Here is a 20,472-nt window from a genome sequence, read left to right on the forward strand (position 1 = left end):
AAAGGACATAAATGTCCATCAATAGGGAAGTGATTCAATAAATTATGGAATATTCAGCCAATGAAGTATTAATCAGCTGTAGAAAAGAATGAGGAAGCTTTTCATATATAGTTATGCAAAGATCTCTGAGATATAAGTGGAAAAAACAAAGTAGTAGTATGTCTAGCATTCTCATTTGTATAAAAGTATAAAAAAGAATTATATGTACACACACACACATACACACACACACACCTTTTTATATGCATAAAATGTCTCTGGAAGACTACACAAAACTTAGTAACATTCGTTGCTTTTGGAGGTGGGGACTGAGATGGGAGGCAATTTTCAGCGTATACGTTTACACTTTTTGAATTTTGAATAATGTGAATATATTGCCTATTCAGAAAAAGTACAACAAACATGATGAGATTCTTCACTATGTTGATATTGTAAGTTAGAGCCATTCTATGCATCTCTATTGCGTTTCTGGTCATCAGGATCGGACCTTTCCTGGGCCTGTATCTCTCAGATGAATTTTTAAATGAAATACAGGTTGTAAATCTCCTTAGGGATTAATTTTATGCTATTTTTTAAACTCATTACTGTCTCCAGTTATTTCTGTGCTAATTTGATTTCTGTCTAAAAATTCAACCTTACTGAAGTCTTCATTAAGACCTTAGTGACAGGGTAAGTCAAAGGGGGATAGAACTGTTACTTAGATAAGCTGATACTGTTAGTCAATGACAGAAAGAAGGAAGACTTTTAAAATTTTCATTTGTTTCCATTTTATTCACTGGTATCTTCAAACTGAAAAAGGTAAAGAGACAATGGAGATTTCTGTTTTGAGTAATGGCAAACTAGGTGTTGGGGATCAGTTCTCCCACTGGAGACAATTAGAAAATAATTGTCAAAATATAAACATCTTGAAGATCCTGGAGAGCTAGACAGATAATGAAGAATTACTAGGCTATGATCCATCCATGTGTGGGCAGAAGTATAAAGAGTAGTATAAAGGTCTACTGTTATAAAGTATACTATGTTATACTACTTTATGTACTTTATAAAGTATAAAGTATATTCACAAATAGTATATACTTTTCTGCTGTTGCATACTGCCTGTAAAGTATATTCACAAAGAAAAGTATATATAAAGTATATTCACTTTATAAAGTATAAAGTATATAAAGTAGTATAAAGGGTAGTATAAAGTAGTATAAAAGTATAAAGAAGTTTAAAGATCCAAGGATTAGAGTCCATATGGGGCTCCTTTCTCCTCTTAGGGCATATGCTGGATTCCTGAGTGGGAAGGCTGAATGGCAAGGGTGTGAAAATCCCTCTCTGGACTAAAGCAACGATTAATGTTCAGAACCAATCAAGCAGGAGGAACCCTGGTGAACCCCCTTTCCTTTGGATTGGGACCATGAAAGGCCATGTTCTAGAAGTCAGGGTAAGTTAGAAGTAGAGCATTGCAGGGACAGCAGCTCAGCTTCAGAAACACCTAAGTTCATGAAATTGGATTAAGGTGACCTTAGGGTGCTAGTGCCTCTAGGTACGTGGAAGAAGTAAAGGCAGATGTTCTCTGAAGGATTGTTGTAGGCTTCAAATTATTTCTATAAACAGTTTTGCGAGAACAATTTCTGCCACATATCAAAAATGACTAAATGCGTAAGGAGATAATGTGAACAAAAACGAAAGAAACAACAGACAGTAAAAATGGATCCATGGGGGCACCAGATTTTGGAGTTACCAGATACAGCCTTAAAAATGATAATATTTATTATGTTCAAGGAGAGAAAAGACAAGTTTGAGAAATTTGGAAGAGAATTGAAATTTCTAAAAATAGAACCAAATAGAAATTGTATAACTGAAAAATACAGATGAAAATTAAGAAAACTCAATTGATATGTTCAGCAACAAGTTATTACATCTGAAGAGAGAATAGTGAACTGGAAGAAAGGTCAGAAGAAAATATCCTGAAGGAAATAGGTAAAAATGCAAGAATGGAAAATTCAGGAAAGGTAAGAGACAAAGAGGATATGGTGAGAAGGTCTAACATTTGCATAATTGGAGTCCTGGGGGGTGAGGAGAGCAAGAACAAACAGAAGCAATGTTCAATGAGATAATAACTGTGAATTTTCCAAAACTAATGAAATCCACAGATTCAAGAAGCTCTCTGTACCCCAAGTAGAATAAGTATAATATAATCTACAGTAGGTACACATTAAGTTAAAACTGCTATAAAACCAAAGCAAAGAGAAAATATTAAATGTAGCCAGAGAAATATTACAGTTTGTCTTTAAGGAAATAGTCATTAGACTGATAGCTGACTTTTGCACAGAGCAGTGAAAGCTAGATTATCTTTAGAATAGTGAAAGAGAGTAACTGTCAATACAGAATTTGTTTTCAGTGAAGTCTTCAGTAATGAAGGTGAAATAAAGATATTTTCAGACAATCAAATACAGGATTATCACCTGCAGACCTGTACTAGAGGAATAATTAAATCCTTCAGGCAGAATCATGATCCTATTTGGAAGAAAAATTGCAATTTAATCTCATTAACAAAGACGCAAAAAGTCATCAAAAAAAACATTATCACACTGAATCCAGCAATATATATGACCAAGTTGGGTTTTTCCAGGAATGCAAAGTTATTGTAACATTTAAAAAGAACACATCAGTGTAAATCACCATTTTAATACACTAGAGGATAAAAATTAACAGTTTAATAAAAAGTAGTGAAATTTAACCTCCATTTATGATTCAAAACTTTTAGCATACTAGGAATAAAAGGAAAGTTCCTTAATTAGATAAAACATACCTACAAAGAAACCTACAAGCAACATCAAATGTAATGGTGAAATTTGAAAGTTTTGCTCTTGAGATCAAGAGTGCCCACTCTCACCATTTGCTGTTTATCTTTTTCCTGGATATTCTTGCTTGTACAGTCAGGCAAGAAAAATATATGAGGATGAGAAAGAAATCCTGTTAAATCTGTTGTTTGCAGATGATGACTATGTACATGGAGAATCCAAAAGGATCTACAGATAAATTATTAGAATTGATAAGTTTGGCAAGATTGCTGGATACAGAGCCAATATGCAAAATCCCATTGCTTTTATATGTACCAGCAACAAAGTTTAAAAACATTAAAATGTTATTTACCACAGAATTTAAAAATTAGGAATAAATCTCACAAAATGTATTCAAAATCTTTCTGCAGAAGATTATAATACATTATTGAGAGAGAATAAAGAATAAATCAATGGAAGGATGTACCGTATTCTTAAATTGGAAGACTCAATATTGTAAAGATGTCAATTCTCCCCAACTTGATGTATAGATAAACTGCAAACCCAATAAAAATCCCAGCAGGGTTTTGGTGGGCTTTTTGGATGGAACTTGACAAGCTGGCTCTAAAATAATATGTAGAAGTGAAAGGCCACAAGTAGCAAAGACACTGTTAAGAACAACAAGATGAAAAGATTTGCCCTATCAGGTATCAAGACTTATGTTAAAGCTTTTACACAATAGTCCCATAAGCCCTAGGAATAAGATAAAAGCCTAGAAACAAAAGATTGTAGTGTAGAGTAGTGGGGGAAGAATGGTAAATGTTTCTGGGACAATTAAATAATCTAAGAGAAAAGAAGGAAAAAAGAAACTTGATCCTTTTCTCACACACCATACCTCCAAAATAAAAATCAACTCTAGTTGGATTGTAAATCAAAATGTGAAAGGCAATACAATAATCTTAATGTAGATAACATAGGAGAATATTTTCTTGATCTCATTGTAGGGAAAGACATCTTAGAACACACAAAGACTAATAAAGGAAAAGATTGATAAATTTTGACAACATTAAAATTAAGAACTTTGGTTGGTTCATCAAAGGATATCATTAAAAGAGGGAAAAGGTAAACCACAGAGTGGAAGCTGGTTGATAAACACACGTATTTGACAAAAGGCTTGTTTCCAGAATGCCTATAAATAAAAAAGACAATCCAGCTTTTGAGTTTTGGCTCAGAGGAGCCCAAGGGCCAACTTGCTCCGTTCATCCCTAATCCAGCTTCATCCGATACCAGCCTCCTCCACCATGCTGTCTAAATTTGACCCCAAAGAGATAAAAACCGTACATCTAAGATGTACTGATGGGTGAAGTTGGTACCATGTCTACCTTAGCCCCTGAGATCAGCCCCTGGGGTCTGTCTCCAAAAAAGGTTGATAATAACATTACCACGGCAACCAATAATTGGAAGGGTTTGAGAATTACAGTAACACTGACCATTTAGAAAAGACAGATCCAGATTAAGGTGGTACTTTCTGCCTGTTCTGATCATCAAAGCCCTCAGGAACCGCCAAGAATCAAAAAGAAGCAGAAGAATATTAAGCGTAGTAGAAGTTCAGATTTGATGAGATTATCAAAATTGCTGGACAGATAATGGCACCGACCTTTAGCTAGACAACACTATAAAAGAGATCCTGGGAACTGCCTAATACATATTGGCTGCAATGTTGATGGCTGCTACCCTCGTGCCATATATGACATCAACTGTGGTGTGGTGGAATGCCCATGTAGTTGAGAACTACAAAGGAAAATATTTCAATAAAGGATCATTTGACAAAAAAAATCCAATGGTAAAATAGGCAAGGGACTTGAACAGTCATTTTACAAAAGAGGATTTCTAAATGGCCAAGAAACATGGTAAGTCATCACTGATACACCAACTAAATAAGCATACACCCACCAGAATGGTCCAAATGAAAAATATTAATATGACCAAATATCGGAGAGGTTACAGCGTGGGGGGAATGCTCCTCCATGCTAGCTGGGGTGCATATTGGTACAACCCCTCTGGAAAATAGTTTGGCATTACCTACCAAAGTTCATCATTCACATTTCTGTGACTCAACCATTCCATTCTTAGGTGTGTATCTAACGTTAAGTGCATGCATGTGTGTACCAAGAAATATGTAGTTGGTGCAAAAGTAATTGCGGTTTTTGCGATTGTTTTTAACCTTTTAAACCGCAGTTACTTTTGCACCAACCTAATACAAGAATATTCATAGCAACATTATTCATAATACCCCAAAACTAGAAATAACCCAAATTTCATCAACAGTATATTGATAAATTATGGTATATTCAAGGAATAATATACGGCAATGAAAATGAACCTACCTACTCACAACAACATGGATGAATCTTTCAAACATAATGTTGAGTGAAAGAAGCTGGTCTTAAAATACTCTGTATAATTTGTCTTTATATAGAGTTCAGAAAACAGGCAGAATGAAGTAACACTGTTTAGGAATGCATATTTCGAACTATAAAGAAAAGCAAGGAAACAATTCCCATAGATTAGGATAATAGTTAAGGAGAACAGAGTGGGTAATGATGGAGAGAATCGTGAGTGGAGCTTCTAGAAAGCCAGGGATATTCTATTTCTTGGCATAGGCAGTAGTTATTTAGGTGTTTGCCTTGTGAGAATTCATCGAACAGCACACTTTTGTGTACTTTTCTGTATGTGTGTTCCACACATATTTCACAATAAAAAAGATTTAAAGAGGAGTCAGTGTATAATGTAGTTAACTTATTAAGTGTGTTAGCTTTGGTTTGGGCAGCCTGAGTTCCTATGACTTGTGTTCCTAATTGCTGGTCATCTTGATTTTGCAAGTTACTAATTGCAAGTTACTTGATTTTGCTGAGCCTCAATTTCTTAAACTCTAAAAAGGAACTTGTAGTATCAACTCCAATCGTTATGAAATTCAGTGAGATTCAGTGAAGTTTCAGTAAGATGATGCCTGCAAAACGCTTAGAAAGTAATTGACATACAGTAAGTGATCACTAAGTCTTGGCTATAATAATAAAGACGATCTGAATGAAGATAGGATATCCAGCTATTTTAAGTTCATATTTCTGGACCCAGGCAAATGCTATCCAGGTATTTTGGTCAGTTCTTGGCTACAGGCAATAGAAACTAATTCTGGCTGCCTTAAACAGAAAGAGGACCGTTGGAAGGATACAGGAGGCTCACCACATTGTTAGAAGGAAGGCTGAGGAGACGGTAGAGGCTAACTAAGCAACACCAGTTTGGTCAGTGCTGTTTGGCTGCCACAAGATGAATTCAGTCTCTGTACGACTCCTATTTCGGATTCTCCATGGGAATATTTTAGGTCATGTGCCTGTTTCCTAACTTCTTAGGCTGAAAAAAAGAAAGAGCTTCCATTCTGACTTCCATGGAGTAATATTTACAATGAGAAGGTTGAGTATTTGAAAGCGAAAATATTGACAGATGACTTACATCGGGGGTCCTGCAAGAACCTGCAAATGTAATTGTGTGTCATCTTTGAAGAATGTCAGAGACTTGAAATGAACCTATGTAGCAATAATCCCAAAGGGGAAGAGAGATTAGAATCCAGAATCTGTAAACCATTAAACTTGATACAGCTTCTCCACAAAGTTCTACAATATGTCACAGATGGTTTGTGAACACTTAATAAATACAGGTTGCCAGGAGCCAGCATGGGCACACAAAAACCAAATTTGTCCACCTAATTATTTTCTAATCCAGGCCTCTCTGTTTCAACTGTTACTATAAGGTCCACACAATTGTGTGAACTTCTGCAAAGGCCTCCTATCTGGTCCACCAAAATCCATCCCTACCAGCAGCTGCCATAGAATCCTACCAAAGAATAAAATTTGACCATGTCATTTTCTAGCTTAACATTCTTTATCACCTGTGGGATAAAGACCCTTCACAGTCTTTCCTGATAGAGCTTCACGAGGGCCACAACTGAGTCGGCTTAGCACATTATCTCCAGAACCTAGCATAGGGCCGGGCACTTGTTAGGAACTTGACAAGTATGGAGTTAAATTGATGGAACCTGTATCTCTCGGTGCAACTCTGCACTCTCCCTATACACACTGAACTGGCATGGTGTTTTATTTGTTTCTTTGTTTTACTAATGTTCTTTTTAAAAATTTATTTCTGTGAAATACATCCACAATTTTTTGTGTACAATACAGTATTACTTACAGGGACAATATGTACAGCAGATCTCTAGAACTTACTTATCTGATATAATTGAGAATTTATACCCATTGATGAGCAATTCCGCTCTCTACAGTCTCCAGCAGCTAGCATTCTATTCTCTGATTCTGTGAGTTTGGCTGTTTTAGATGGAAGAATTCATAATATGTGTCGGGGTGTGTGTGTGTGTAATATTTTACCTGGACTGTGGTCTCTAGATACCGTTCCTCATGAAAAAGAACCAAGATTCTTTAGAGAAATGGCTGATTCCAGGTCCGGGGCAGGGCGTTTATAAGATGAGCTTGGAACTTGCGTTGTAAGCAAGGCTCCTGGGGTCATGTTAAAGGAACAAAGGAGCCAACTCTCCTTTCGGCCACTGGCCGAAACTAAGAAAGCTTGAAACACATAAAATATGTCAAAATCAGTGCTCGCTTTGGCAGCACATATACTAAAATATGTGAAAATCATATTTCTAACAGTTCTAAATTGTGTTTCTAATACTTCAGAAAAATAATAATTGTATAGCGATTACTATGATTCTAACTCAGTATTCTGACAATTGGGGAAGACTAATCCTTTATCCTGCCTCCCAGAGAAAACCAAATAGTTGATGTGGGGAGTTTATTATTTTATAGAAGAATTGTGACTAATGCATGTAGAAGGTGCTAGAATTAGAAAAATAATTTTCTAGCCTCTAATGAAATAGATCTATTTTCGACATAATCATGAATGGCAGCTAAAACCATTAGAGGAATTAGGCTGGAAACATGAACCGAGTGATCGATCTTTATTAAAGTTGTGACAAGCATATATTATGTGCTTCCTGCTTTGATGCGATAGGAATTACATGCACCCTATCTGGAGTATTCTGGCGAGAACTGAACCTGCATCTAGTCAAGCCTCTAGGTCAAAACTACCCAATAGAATTTTCTTTGGTGATGAAAATGTTTCTGTGCTGTTCAGGACAGTAGCCTCTAGCAACCTGTGGCTTTTGAGTACTTGGAATGTGGCTAGTGAAACCGGGGAAGTGAATTTTACATTTGACTTAGTTTTAATTAATTTAAATTTAGCCACATGTGCTCCTGGCTATAGTATTAGACTACACAGGTCTAGGTCTATGAGCAGTCTACAGGTAATACGTGGGATAGAAGACTGTTCAAGGTTCACCATGAAAATGCAATCAGCCAAATACAGAATGTGGGAAATTAATTTTTATTTCAACAAATATGTTGTATGAAAAACAATGGGGTGAAGATTGATACAGACTTAGAGACTTAAGATACATATAAGCTAAATTTAGTGTTTGACCATTATTTGGATTCTGATGCAAACCAGCTGTTTAAAAAAAATCTGTGAAACAACTGGAGAAATTTGAACATGGACCAGGTTTTAAATAATATTCTGGAATTGCCAATTTTGTAGGAGTGATAATGATACTGTACCTCTGTTGAAAATCCTTTTCTTTAGAGATCTGTCCTGAGTGGAGATAATGATGCCTGGGCTTTGCTTTGAATAATCCACTGTACGTGTGACGTTGGGGCAGGGAGGTGGGGCATAGATGAAACAAGACGTAAGATGTTGAGAAGACAGGTGATGGTGTATGAGTCTTCTTTCCACTATTCTCTACTTTTGTGTATAGCTAAAATTTCCTAAAATAAAGACGTGTTTACACAGTAATAATTAATATATGCAATAACAAGGGAATAATTTACTCAAAATTCAGAGTAGGAGGAGATATGATTGGGAAGGAGCAGTATGCAAGGGACTTCTAAAGTATTAGTAATTAACAGATGATGAATGGACAGTGTTGATATTAACATTTTTGGCTCTGTGTCTGCTTTTCATGGAGTGTTTCATGTGTATGGTATGTTTCACGGTAAAAAGCAAAAAGAAAGATCTTATTGTTAGGACATGAAGGAATCATTCAGAATCCAATTGCGGGCAGCACAGTTGGACCTCATGGGAATTAGAAATCGGGCAGGTAGCCTCTCTGGACCCCGCGGTTCTTCCTCCTGGACCCCGCGGTTCTTTGTTTCCTCTTCTCTTTGCTTGAATGCGTCGTTTTCCTGCCTCTGACACTTGTCTCTTCTCCTCATTCCTCTGCTCATCTGCTTATACGTGGCCCCAGAAGGCGTCTCAATGGCAGGCTCCGTCGTTGATCCCGTCTGTTTTGGTCTCTAATACCAACTCCAGGTTTTTGGGAAGAGAATTGGACTGACATCTGGGGAGGTGTTCACCCAAAACCAGTGAATGAGCTATGGCCAGCATAGTGTGTAACCTTGGGCACAGTGCCTGCCCCTTCCAAGGCTGTGAATAGGGGACGTTCTTAAGAAAGGGTTGTATGTAGATGCCTGTAATAGAACATCACGGTCTGTAACAGTGAAAGATCTGAAACGATCTCTGGCTCTAACAGTAGAGGCTTAGGGATTGGTTAAAGAAATTATGGTGTGGCCTACGGGATAATACACAGCCATTTAAATTATGATACAGCCCCATTTTTAATGACCCTGAACAATGTTCATGAATAATATTCCATAACATTTGGTGCATTTTCTTTCAGAAATAAAAATATATTACATACATATATTTATACTGAGCTGTAGAATGAGTGGAAACTATGACACATTAATGAATAATAAATGGAAAGTTGTATTTTGGAGAATCCCGAGTGAGTGGGTATAATAGTCCAACTGATCAACTTATGGTACTATATTGACCATGCCCCACACGAAGCTGATGGCTGGGGATGGGCAGGAAAAAGTATAAATATATAGGTGTATGTACATACATATACATACACATATATACGTGTATATGTATGTATAAGTACATTTATAAATATATCAATATATTTCTGAAAGGATTGCACCAAAATGTTAACAATGGTTATCTTTGGCTAGTGAGATTGTAGTTGTTTTTTCTTCTTCTGTTTTATCACTTATCTGTAGTTCCTGATTTTTTCTACACTGAATAATGGATTGTTTGTATGTTAAAGTATGGAAGGGTAAAGGCAAAATGTTTGTCTCATTTGTTCTACAATGAGCAAAGCGTATATTAGTGTAATTTCAAAAAGTTAACTTGAAATAATATGCATTTGTAAAGTCCTGCATTGAAGTTAAAAAGTCAATATTTTCCAAAAATAATCTGTTTCCAAAATAGCACTATTTTTGAGAGACTGGGCTTGAAATACATTTATTTTCGTAAGCCCTGGAGATCTTGACTGACTTATTTAGGCCAACAGGGTAGGTTTTCAGTTAAAAGAAAAACAAGATCAAGTGCCCTGTTAGGATATTACGTCAAGAAATATTGTGTCCTTATTAAGAGATTATTGTCTCAGTGTACTCTGCATGGATTGGAACACATCTGAAAAAGTTGTTCGTTTTAGCTTCTTATTTTAAATGGGACAAAGTGGAACAACTGAATGAGGCCAGCATGGTTAGGGACTACCTAAGGGACGATGAGAGAACTGGAGACAGTCAGCCAGGGAAGGGACCTGCAGGCAATGTGATCGCAGGTAGTAAATATTTGAAAGGATATTGTGGGGAGGAGTGATCCAGGAGCAGAATTTATTAGCAAGCAGATTTTCCTTAGGTCAACATAGGGGAGAACTTCCTGTTCTCATTCATCTCTCCGTGAAAAGGGCCTCTTCACAGAGTGGCAGAGACTGGGGAACACCTGACAATTGTCTTAGATTCAGTTCCTTTGTTGAGAGGTGTAAAGAAAAGCTTAGTTTTCCTCCTGTGGATCTCCTTTACTCTCACTCTACTACCACACTCACAACACTTCTGACACCAGATGTGTGGGGTTATTTTTACCCACACCAAGCAATTCTCTCACACCGACTGGGTGTCCTTCCATGTAACTCCGTTCTGACACTCCCTGTCTGGAGATAGCGTCAGATCCCCCGGGTTAAGGGCTCAGCCCCACGGGACAGGACGGCTCCCGCCCCTACACACACTTCACAGGCCAATCTGAAAGGAGTAGGTCCCCAGGTCTGGGAGGGTATGGAGTGCAGGAGCTTCTGTCCCTGTGCAGATGGGGTGTGTCACCCTGCAAGTATATGGATGTGTTCACCAACCTGGAAGCTCTCCGAACCTCATACTTTTAGGACTTTTATGGAAGATTCATCACATAGGCATGATAGATCATTTACTCCATTTCCAGCCCCTTCCTCTTGGTGGAGCTAAAATCCCAAGCTTCCAATCATGGCTTGATCTTTCTGGTGACCAGTCCCCGACCAGAAGCTCTCCAAGAGTCACCATTTAGAACGAAGGACACTCCTATCACCCAGGAAGTTCCTAGGCATTTAGGAGCTCTGTGTCAGGAACTGGGGTCAAAGACCAAATATAGGAACAAAAGATGTTCCTAGTGCTCTTACACTTAAGAAATCGTAAGGGTTTTAGGCGTTCTGTGCCAGGAACTGGGGCAGAGACTAATGTTTATTTTCTATTATCTCACAAGAGGAAAGTTGGGTGGCTTTAGCTCTAAGGTCTTTCTACCTATGACAGTGTGACTTTGACGAAAAGAAAAATAGATCGTATTCACACACACGCACACACACACACACACACACACACACACAAATGAGACTGAAGTCAGATCACGAATATTTGCCTGTCATTTGTGCCTTTACGTTGCTACCAAACTCTGAAACGTTCAGGGTTTGATGTTTACTTCATTAAGTTGTAGTTTTGTATTGAGAATTGAACTTTGGGCTTTAGTTTCTTGCTGTCTTAACTAGAGGAGGTTAAACCAGGGGTTATCTAAATACACACCGAAGCACCTGCTTATCTGAGTGCTAAGGAAAGGCTAAATGAATAAACCACAAAACGGAGAGCACCTAATGGTTATGAGCATGACTGCCTGCATTTGGGTCCTGTCTCTATGCCTTAGTTTCCTTACCTGCGAAATGGCAACGATAATACCAGCCATCGGCTTGTGTGAGCTTGGGAACAGGGACTTCCTGATGCCTTTCACCAAATACTCCTCGAGGGCGCCTAACAGTTATTCAGTAAGTCATTGGTGAATGAGTGAGTAAATGAATGAAATTAGAAAAATCTGTCACCTGACATTGGCTACAGTGATCTGAGCTTATTGAATATAGAGATGACTCTTTACTTTGGCCCTGAATCCACATTTGTTTCATCCTACATCTCACTCTGCCCTCTATTTTCTGCCTAATTTAACCATCTGCTTTCTGAGAAATAGTGATTCTTCAATTAGGATTAATTCTGTGCTTGTTTTGGAAAATCACTTTTATTTTACTTTATAAATGGGTTATGACTCTCTGAGAATATTTGGATGTGATGACTTGAATAATTTATTTATCGAGCTTCGCAGAGTTTAAAGTTTATGCCCAGAATATTTTTGGAAAGAGAAAGTTGTTTGAAACTGCCTGATTTTTTTTTTTAAAGGTACAAGGCGATTATGATGTGTTCCATCTCACATACTGAATTTCCCTCCCCCGTGATTTTCTAGGGAATGAAGATCTAGAAAACACCAAGGTCGCCTCCCCAGCAGCTGCTGCCTGTGATCCAGAGCCCCAGCCCTCACCCTACAGGTAGGGACAACAACTGCTTCGGATAAAATGCTTCTAAGGACTTTTCTCTTCTGAGATGAGGACTTGGTGAAAGAAGTGGGCAGCGACTTAAAGAGGGAAGACACGCTGAAGTGAAGGGTATGAATGGTTTTGTCATTAATCAGTCAGTCCTTCAGTGTGTTCAGGGGCAACATCATATCCATTTCGGGTTATCAAATTTTCTTTTATTCTGAGAGAAGAAAACTGTCACGAATAGTATAGTGTCTTCATGTATCTTCTTGTGAAGACTAAGTTCAGATGTGAAAAACCTTTGAAGTGGAACCCAGGTGGACTTTCAAGAGACAGTGTGATTTTTATCCATAAAATGCGCACGTACACACACACACACACATTATTGGGGGCAGTTTTTTATTATGTAATTTTCAGATTAAACCATTATGATGACCTTCAGGTTGTCATTTTAATTTCTCTCTCCCTCCGTCTCATCTACCCACCATCAGTGCCATCAGAGTGTACAATAGCAGAAAGAGAAGACTTGTACTGAGCCCTAGAAAGAGTGGACACACGACACATTAATGGAATAATTAACGAAAAACTGTATTTTGGAGAACCCTGAGCTGTGGATAGTATAGTCCCACTGATCAGCTGTCAAGCAGAGCCTGTGGTTTTCATGTCCCACACAAAATTGAGCAATATCAAGATATTTTTAAAATCTGTTCCTTTTTCAGTAGAAGTTCTTTCTTCTTACTTTGTACATGAATTAAAACTCTTTTTTACCAGAATTCAAGCTGATGGAAGATAATAATTATTAATATAGTTGGTGGCAATATAATAGTCATTGAATGTTTTCTCTGTAATAATGGTAATAAAAATTCTTATTTTCTATTTGCTCAATACTATACCAGGTGTTAAAATGTATTATTATCTCATGTAATCCTTATAACAACCCTCGTGAAATAAGTATACCTGTTGTTGTTTTTAAGATGAGGAAAATCAAACAGTGCATTCAATAATTTGCCCAAGATTACACAGCTTTAGGTTTGTTTGACTCTAAAGCTTATTCTCATAAGTAGCAATAGAAGGGTTTTGAGTTCTATGCTTAGAGTTAGTAGGTTACTCTATATAAAATCCTTTTTAAAGACACAGCCTCCTCAAGGCTTTGATGATTTGAGACAATTCATATTCTCCTCAAATCTCCTGAGGAGAACATCCCATCTTCCTGTCACCACCCCTTTTCTGTTGCTTTGAAGGATTTTGTGGGGGGATGGGTTTTGACACAGAACTGATTTTTCCTCCTCAGAGTAAGTACATTTTTTTTGAGTGAGGAATAGAGAACATTCTTAGAAAAAAGGAGATTTACTTTTAAAGGTTTGTTTCTAAAAATCTAGTGTGTGAAGAAAAACATCCAGTAAGTGTGATGCCTGAAGTTCAGTGTTCGTGTTTTGTATATGTTAGAAATGGCAACGGCACAACTCTCGATCTTTTCTAGTGAGGCTGGCCGCTGGCCAGGCTGCCCCGTCCCTTTGGGCTGGTCTCTCTGCTCCGGGTCAGCACGAACTGGAAGGCTTAGAGTGGGAGTTTTCCCTTTACGTGGCTTATCATTGGCACCAAATGATTTGCAATTTATCTGTCCCAAAGTACCCTTCACTGATTCTTCAGAGCATAAAATGCTAATGTGAATATTAAATTTATGTATCTGTTGCATGTGCTGTTTGAAATATTTTTTAATAAGCCAAACCATATTTGTGCAAAGTAGTACGCACAAAGGCAAAGAAGAGACAAAATTTCAGATGCCATATACATTAAGAGCAGGTGATTGGTCAGATTAACTGTTGTAGTCTCACGTTCCAAATATTCTTCTTTTGTTCCCAGACAAAAATTAACTTATTCATTTACTCATTCAACAAACGTTTATTGGGTGTCTACTATTTATTCATTCAACAGACATTTGTTGAGAGCCTGCTATGTACCTGGCACTGTTCTAGGCACTGAAAACACCACAAATGAACAAGCAATCCAAGTTCATGGAGCTTCTAGCCTAGTGAGGGAGGCAGGAAGAAAACAAGTACACGTATTTCATAGATCCTTTCTTTGCCATCAACGATAAAGTGAACGGCTATCTTATGTACCTTGAAGAAAGGAAAACATGCCCAAGATAGCGAGTCTCATAAGAGACCACACATGGAGCTGGGACATCAAAAGCCTGCACCTTCAGTGTGAAAAATAAACAAGGGGAAAAATCCCTCCACACAGCAGAGGCCAGCAGGGAAACTTGAATGTCTCAACCGTGGCACTATGGGAGAGTTATCTCCCCTGACAATATGAACCACAAGTTTCTAGTCACCACTTTGTTGTCTCAATTCACTCTGCCAGTGTGGTCTAAACAAACCCTTAAACAGAACTTCACTTCAAGTCGACTCAGTGGGTAGCACTCCCGAGCCCTGGCAGAAGCAACTGCAAATCCATGGAAAGACTCAATGTCCGTTCAGGCCCGCGGCAGTTTTAAGACACCACCAATTATTAGGACACTCCGTATTCCAGTTGTTTTAAAATCTAAAAACAAACGTGCATCTTGTAATCAACAAAGTATGGTACATGTCAGGCAGTAATGAGTACAGTGGAGAAAAGTAAAGCAGGGGAAGTGTGTAAAGAGTGATGGGGTCAGGGGGTGGGGGGAAGCCTTTTTATATACAGACATGGGGAAGCTTCCCCAAAGTCATGGCTGAGCAGAAACGGGAAGGAAGCCGAGAAGTAACTGGGGGAGAGGATTCTAGGCCAAGGTGACAACAGGCGCAAATACCCTCCAGTGAGAGAGTGCTTGAACTTTTGAGGCGTCTCAAGAGATTTAGAGGCCATCGGACTGAAGTAGACTGGGAAGGATGGGATGAGGTCATTCTAGGAGAGGTGGGGTCAGAGTGCAAAGGGCCTTAGGGTTCCAGGTGACAGGACTGCAGACACTGCAAACAGAGGGGTGAGACGCAGTCCTTGCCTTCAAGCTCACCTGCTGATACAGGCAGGTAATAATAAATAGTGTCAAGAAACAAAAATGGACCGTAATTTCTGGGTTGAAGAGGATAAAATAGGCTCACAGCCTAGAACAATTTACAATTTACACAGGATTACCCAAGCAAGCCCATAAAAATCGGTATTCCACCGCTCTGCTTTTCATAGTAACCACCTCTTGTTTGTTCTGAGGAAGGTTGGAGTGACTAGGATATTCAAAAGATGACTCTGTTTTATCTGAAGCAGAGGTAATTTATAAACTAGGAGTTATTTTTCTTGTTTATGTTGAGAGAGAGAGAGAGAGAGAGAGAGAGAGAGAGAGAGAGAGAGAGAGAGAGAGAGAGAGAGAAGGAGAAGGAAGAAAGAAACGAATGAAGTCCAGAATGTGGTTTGTAGTGCTGTTTCCCAGTCATTTACTGAGGCTTTCTGAGAAAATGGTGTTCTAACGTGGCAATTCTCAACTCTTTACACTCTCAGAAATTATTGAGGACGCCAAAGAATTGTTATTCATGTGGGTTACATCTATCAATGTTTACTATATTAGAAACTAAAACTGAAAAATGAAAAAATTGTTATTGATTCATTTAAAAAGAACAATGGCAAACTCATTACATGTGAATATAAATAACATGTTTTTAATGAAAAACAACTCTTTTCCAAAGCAAAAATAATTTCGTAAGAAGAGAAATGTTGTAAATCCCTTTAATGTCTGCCCTAACAAAAGACAATTGGAGTCTCAGATCTGCTTCTGCATTCATTCTGTTGCAGTGTCACCTCAAGTAGTCTCTGGAAAACTCCATTTCCTCTTCTCATCCTCCTGAGAAGATGAAATGAACAAAAGCAAATCATATTTCAGAATTATTATGAACAAATTTTGACTTCACAGACTCCCCTGCAAGAGTTTTAGGGACCGCAGGGGTCCGGGATGATGCTTTGATAACTGCCGCTCTAAAGAATCCATGCCACCTTTTGTCGGAAACATTACCCAGAGGCTTTGGGTATTGTGCTTACTACAGCCCTGGCACTTAACGCACTTTCTAGTCTCTGGAAGCCAGGGGAAATGGAAGAGAGCATAAATTATTTCCCTTATTTCTTAGAATCAGCTATTCAAATAATTGTATTTTAAGTCACTGAGATAGTGGATTAGTGTGCTTAAAAAGGAAAGAAAGTGATTACCTTTTTTACGACCTAGTGAGTAGAGGGGGATATAGATATCTATGATAGGGTGTGAAATGGAAACGCTGAAAGACAGCTCTGGGGATAACTAACTGTGGAGAGGGATTACCTTGCTCACTGCTTTGTGCTTCCTTTGTTTTGCTGATCAATTTCTGGCTTAGGTGAGGCTCCCTCCCTTTGCTTCTAGCCAGTGGCTTTATGTGTAGAACAGAACTGGGATTCTAACTTGTGTTTTGTTGAAATCGGTGTGGAGCAAATGGCACCCGTCCCCGTGAGTAATAAAACCAGACCTGCAGTGCATCTCAGATGACTGAGTTGTGTTTACCATGGTTCTGGGAGCCTGGGATGTGGCTTCGTCAGTCCATGGGCCCTCACACTGTCACCACTTTACTGTGGGCCAGTTCAGCCCCGGGCAGTGGCCAGCTAAAGTGACAGTGGGGGTTGTGGGGGATGTCCTTTGAGGGTTGTTTTATTTCTGAGTTTCTCCAAGGCTGTTGTGCCTTTTATGAGTCCTTGAATTGACATGCTCTCTTCCTCTGAGAGGCCGCAGATGGTTTCCCCAGCGAGTGAGGGTGCCACGGAAGACCTGCGGAAAGCCTCCGGTGCCGTGGAGGCGCAGGCCTTGGTGGAACACGAATTGCTGTCTGCAGAGGTATGAAGCCCAGTCTCGCTCTCTCTCTGGAAAACAGGAGTTGGTGGCACCAGGATTTAGATACGGATGGGTGGGTGGCAATTAGAAAGCACTGGGAGCGTGGCTCACAGAAGTCTGTCTGCTCTCTTGAGGGCATCTCAGTTTTCATTATTCGGAGAAGAGTCACGCGAAACACCCGCATGGCCACACACTGTGCTAGCACCCAGCAGTCACCCACTCAAAATATGGAGTGTTACCGTGTTGCCCCGAAAATAAGACCTCGCCGGACACTCAGCTCTAATGCATCTTTTGGAGCAAAAATTAATAGAAGACCCGGTCTTATTTTACTATAAGACCGAGTCTAATATAATATTATATAAAATATAATAGAATATAATATAAATACTGGGTCTTATATTAATTTTTGCTCCAAGAGATGCATTAGAGCTGATGGTCTGGCGAGGTCTTATTTTTGGGGAAACAGGGTAGAGTGAATGTTTACGTGTTGTCCAAAATCTCCTCAATGTAAGGGGACTTAGGCCATTGAACTGTTTCAGTCTCACTTTTCTTGTGGTAGATCTACTCCATTCTTATGGTCAAGATTCCACAGAAGTGATGTTGATAGCAGTGGTCTCCCTGGCGTGGAGGAATGGGCTGTTTCTATCATTATTAACATATATATTATACTAACAAATGGTATTAGCATCAATAATGCTGGACAATGCTAAACATTATAATTACGTTTGTATAATGCTTTATAGTAAACAAAGCATTTTATCCACCATACTTCATTTACTCCTGAGAAAAATCCTGTGAGATAGGTACTATTATGTCCCCATTTTACAGATGAGGAAACTGAGGCTAAAGCTGTTAATGACTTCACGAAGGCTATCCAGCTAATAAGTTGCAAGCTAAATCGTTTGTTTAGCTGTCTAGGAAAGGAACAGCCAATTCAAGCAAGTTAGCCAAACCCTGATTCACCTCATTTAGTAATGGAGTTAAGAACTGACAGATTTATTCTCCAGAAACGTAATTAAGAGAATATAGTCTGGGAAGATTACAAAATGTATTTATTTCTTGCAAATACAGTTCTGCTCTCTTAACTGGACCGCTGTCTCACTGATGTGCTCTCCCATGTTGGCAGTCGGTGTCCATTTCTTCTTGAGGTGCCGATTGCTTAGAGAAGGGGCAGGAAATTAAGGCATAATAGCATGAAACAGAGGAACACTAACGTGAGTGATTTGAAGTGAAACTCACCAGGGAGAGAGTGTATGCTCCTGCTATGGGTTAGCGAGGGCTTTGAGTATCAAGTGACATTTGTACTCTACCATGCAGGCTAGATGTCTGGTAGCAAGTATACTGTTTAAATGCAAATCCTGGGGCTGGTCTAAAGGGAAATTGTAATTATTTATAGAACACTGATAGAAGAGAGCCTATAGGATGAGATATCCAAGTGTGCTGTGGATGAGAGAGAGACAGCCAGACAGTAAACTGGATTCTCTCTCTGCAGTGCTTTGGTGAATTGATTGACAGTGATCTGGAAGTAACCTCTGAATGGGAACTGTAGCAGCAGGAATGTGTGGCAGAGTGGGAGCTGAGCTAACCCCCGGGTGCAAGAGCGGCCATGATTGGAGCCACAGGGAGGTACTGTGCAGGCTAAGGCAAGACCAAGGCATGGCCCAGAAATGCTGTGGATATAAAAGTCAGTAGCAAGCTCTGAGGATGCTTGTGGGCAAGGATTTTATAAAAGGCCTCGAGTGGGAAAGTTGCAAAAGGTAGGGGACAGCAAGAAAGAATCTTTAAACGAGGGAACATTTTGGTGGCACTAAAAAATAGTTAGTAGAATTTATTAGCAACCTGTCCAAGGAGGAAAGAGAAGGAATGTTGAAGAGCATGTTAGTCTTAGAGTTGGGAGAGTAGAGGTAGTAGGGCAGGGCGGGCAGCCTTCATTTGGAAAAAGGGTAATTGGAATCTGCCATTCTAACGGGTCTTCTAACCAGAATTGTGTTGTGCAGATGGCCAAGTACCAAGTCCCACAGTGGCCTGGGGACATCGTTATGATCCAGTCTGAGCACACAGGAGCTGTAGATATTCTTTCAGCTGATCTGGAATCTGCAGACCTACTGGGAGACCACAGGAAAGGTGAGACCTTTGGGAGTGTGGAAAGTGGTTTTTCTGTTCCCAATAGGTACTTAAAGGCAGGCAGACAGATGGAAGGAAAGAAAGTAACTTGCGAAAGAAAGTCAAAGAAGCCAGGAGAAAGTCAAAGAAGCCAGGAGAAAGAATGTCTCGCTGTGACAACCTCCCTAAGCAAAATGCCAGGTGGGGCAGTGTTTCCTCTGGGTTTTTCAGTAGTAAGCTGCCTGTTCTTTCAGTCTCGCCACCTCTGATGGCCCCTCCATGCATCTGGACCTTTGCCAAGATGAAGGAATTCAAAAGCAAGCTGGGCAAAGAGAAGAATGGCCGTCTGGTGGTGAAGCGGGGTGAGGTGGTGACCATCCGGGTACCTACCCACCCAGAGGGGAAGCGTGTCTGCTGGGAGTTTGCAACTGACGACTATGACATTGGCTTCGGCGTTTATTTTGACTGGACGCCGGTAACCAGCACTGACATAACTGTGCAGGTCAGCGATTCCAGCGAGGATGAGGATGAAGACGAAGAAGACGACGAGGAGATTGAAGGTAAATTTAATTTTAACATAATTTGCAGTTTCCTTTCCTGGCTCCACCTAATACCTAGTTACCACTTCCTGTGTGCACCAGTCCTCCTCTTCCTTAGAATTCAAGCGAGGAATCCTGTTCAGCATCGCAAGCTACGCTGAGTGAGGCAGGCCACAGTCAGACCCTCAGAGAACCTTCTGGTGGGGTTCGTATCGATGCCTCAGTGGACCGCTTCTTTTCCTTTTTATCAGTCCCCGTTTCCCCAACATCTCCTTGGGGACAGGGTTGGGGCAGGGGCTGGGAAAGGGGTGGGTCGGTGCCATTGTATTACAGGCAGTGTTCTTCAGATCACAGATAAACCTGAGACTATTTTACATTTCTCTCTCAGTTTGGGGATATTTACATTTATTCTTGGCCTGGAACCAAATGGAGTAATTACACTTTGCTAAATGT

General features: G+C 39.5%; 1 protein-coding gene across 2 annotated transcripts in view; it reads left to right on the plus strand.

Annotated features, from left to right (window-relative positions):
• TMED8 (transmembrane p24 trafficking protein family member 8) overlaps positions 1–20,472 on the plus strand; it is a 33,020-nt gene that overhangs the window by 5,466 nt on the left and 7,082 nt on the right. The window contains exons 2-6 of one of the 2 annotated variants that reach the window (XM_033108019.1): positions 12,489–12,570; positions 17,272–17,380; positions 19,375–19,501; positions 19,735–20,040; positions 20,122–20,250. In XM_033108019.1, coding sequence (XP_032963910.1) covers positions 12,489–12,570; positions 17,272–17,380; positions 19,375–19,501; positions 19,735–20,040; positions 20,122–20,180 — 683 coding nt within the window. In that variant the 3' untranslated portion in view covers positions 20,181–20,250. Of the gene's footprint in view, positions 1–12,488; positions 12,571–17,271; positions 17,381–19,374; positions 19,502–19,734; positions 20,041–20,121; positions 20,251–20,472 lie in introns of those variants that run through there. The other variant, XM_033108018.1, reaches the window with a different exon arrangement.

Source organism: Rhinolophus ferrumequinum, chromosome 6 (assembly GCF_004115265.2).
Source record: "Rhinolophus ferrumequinum isolate MPI-CBG mRhiFer1 chromosome 6, mRhiFer1_v1.p, whole genome shotgun sequence".
NCBI lineage: Eukaryota > Metazoa > Chordata > Mammalia > Chiroptera > Rhinolophidae > Rhinolophus > Rhinolophus ferrumequinum.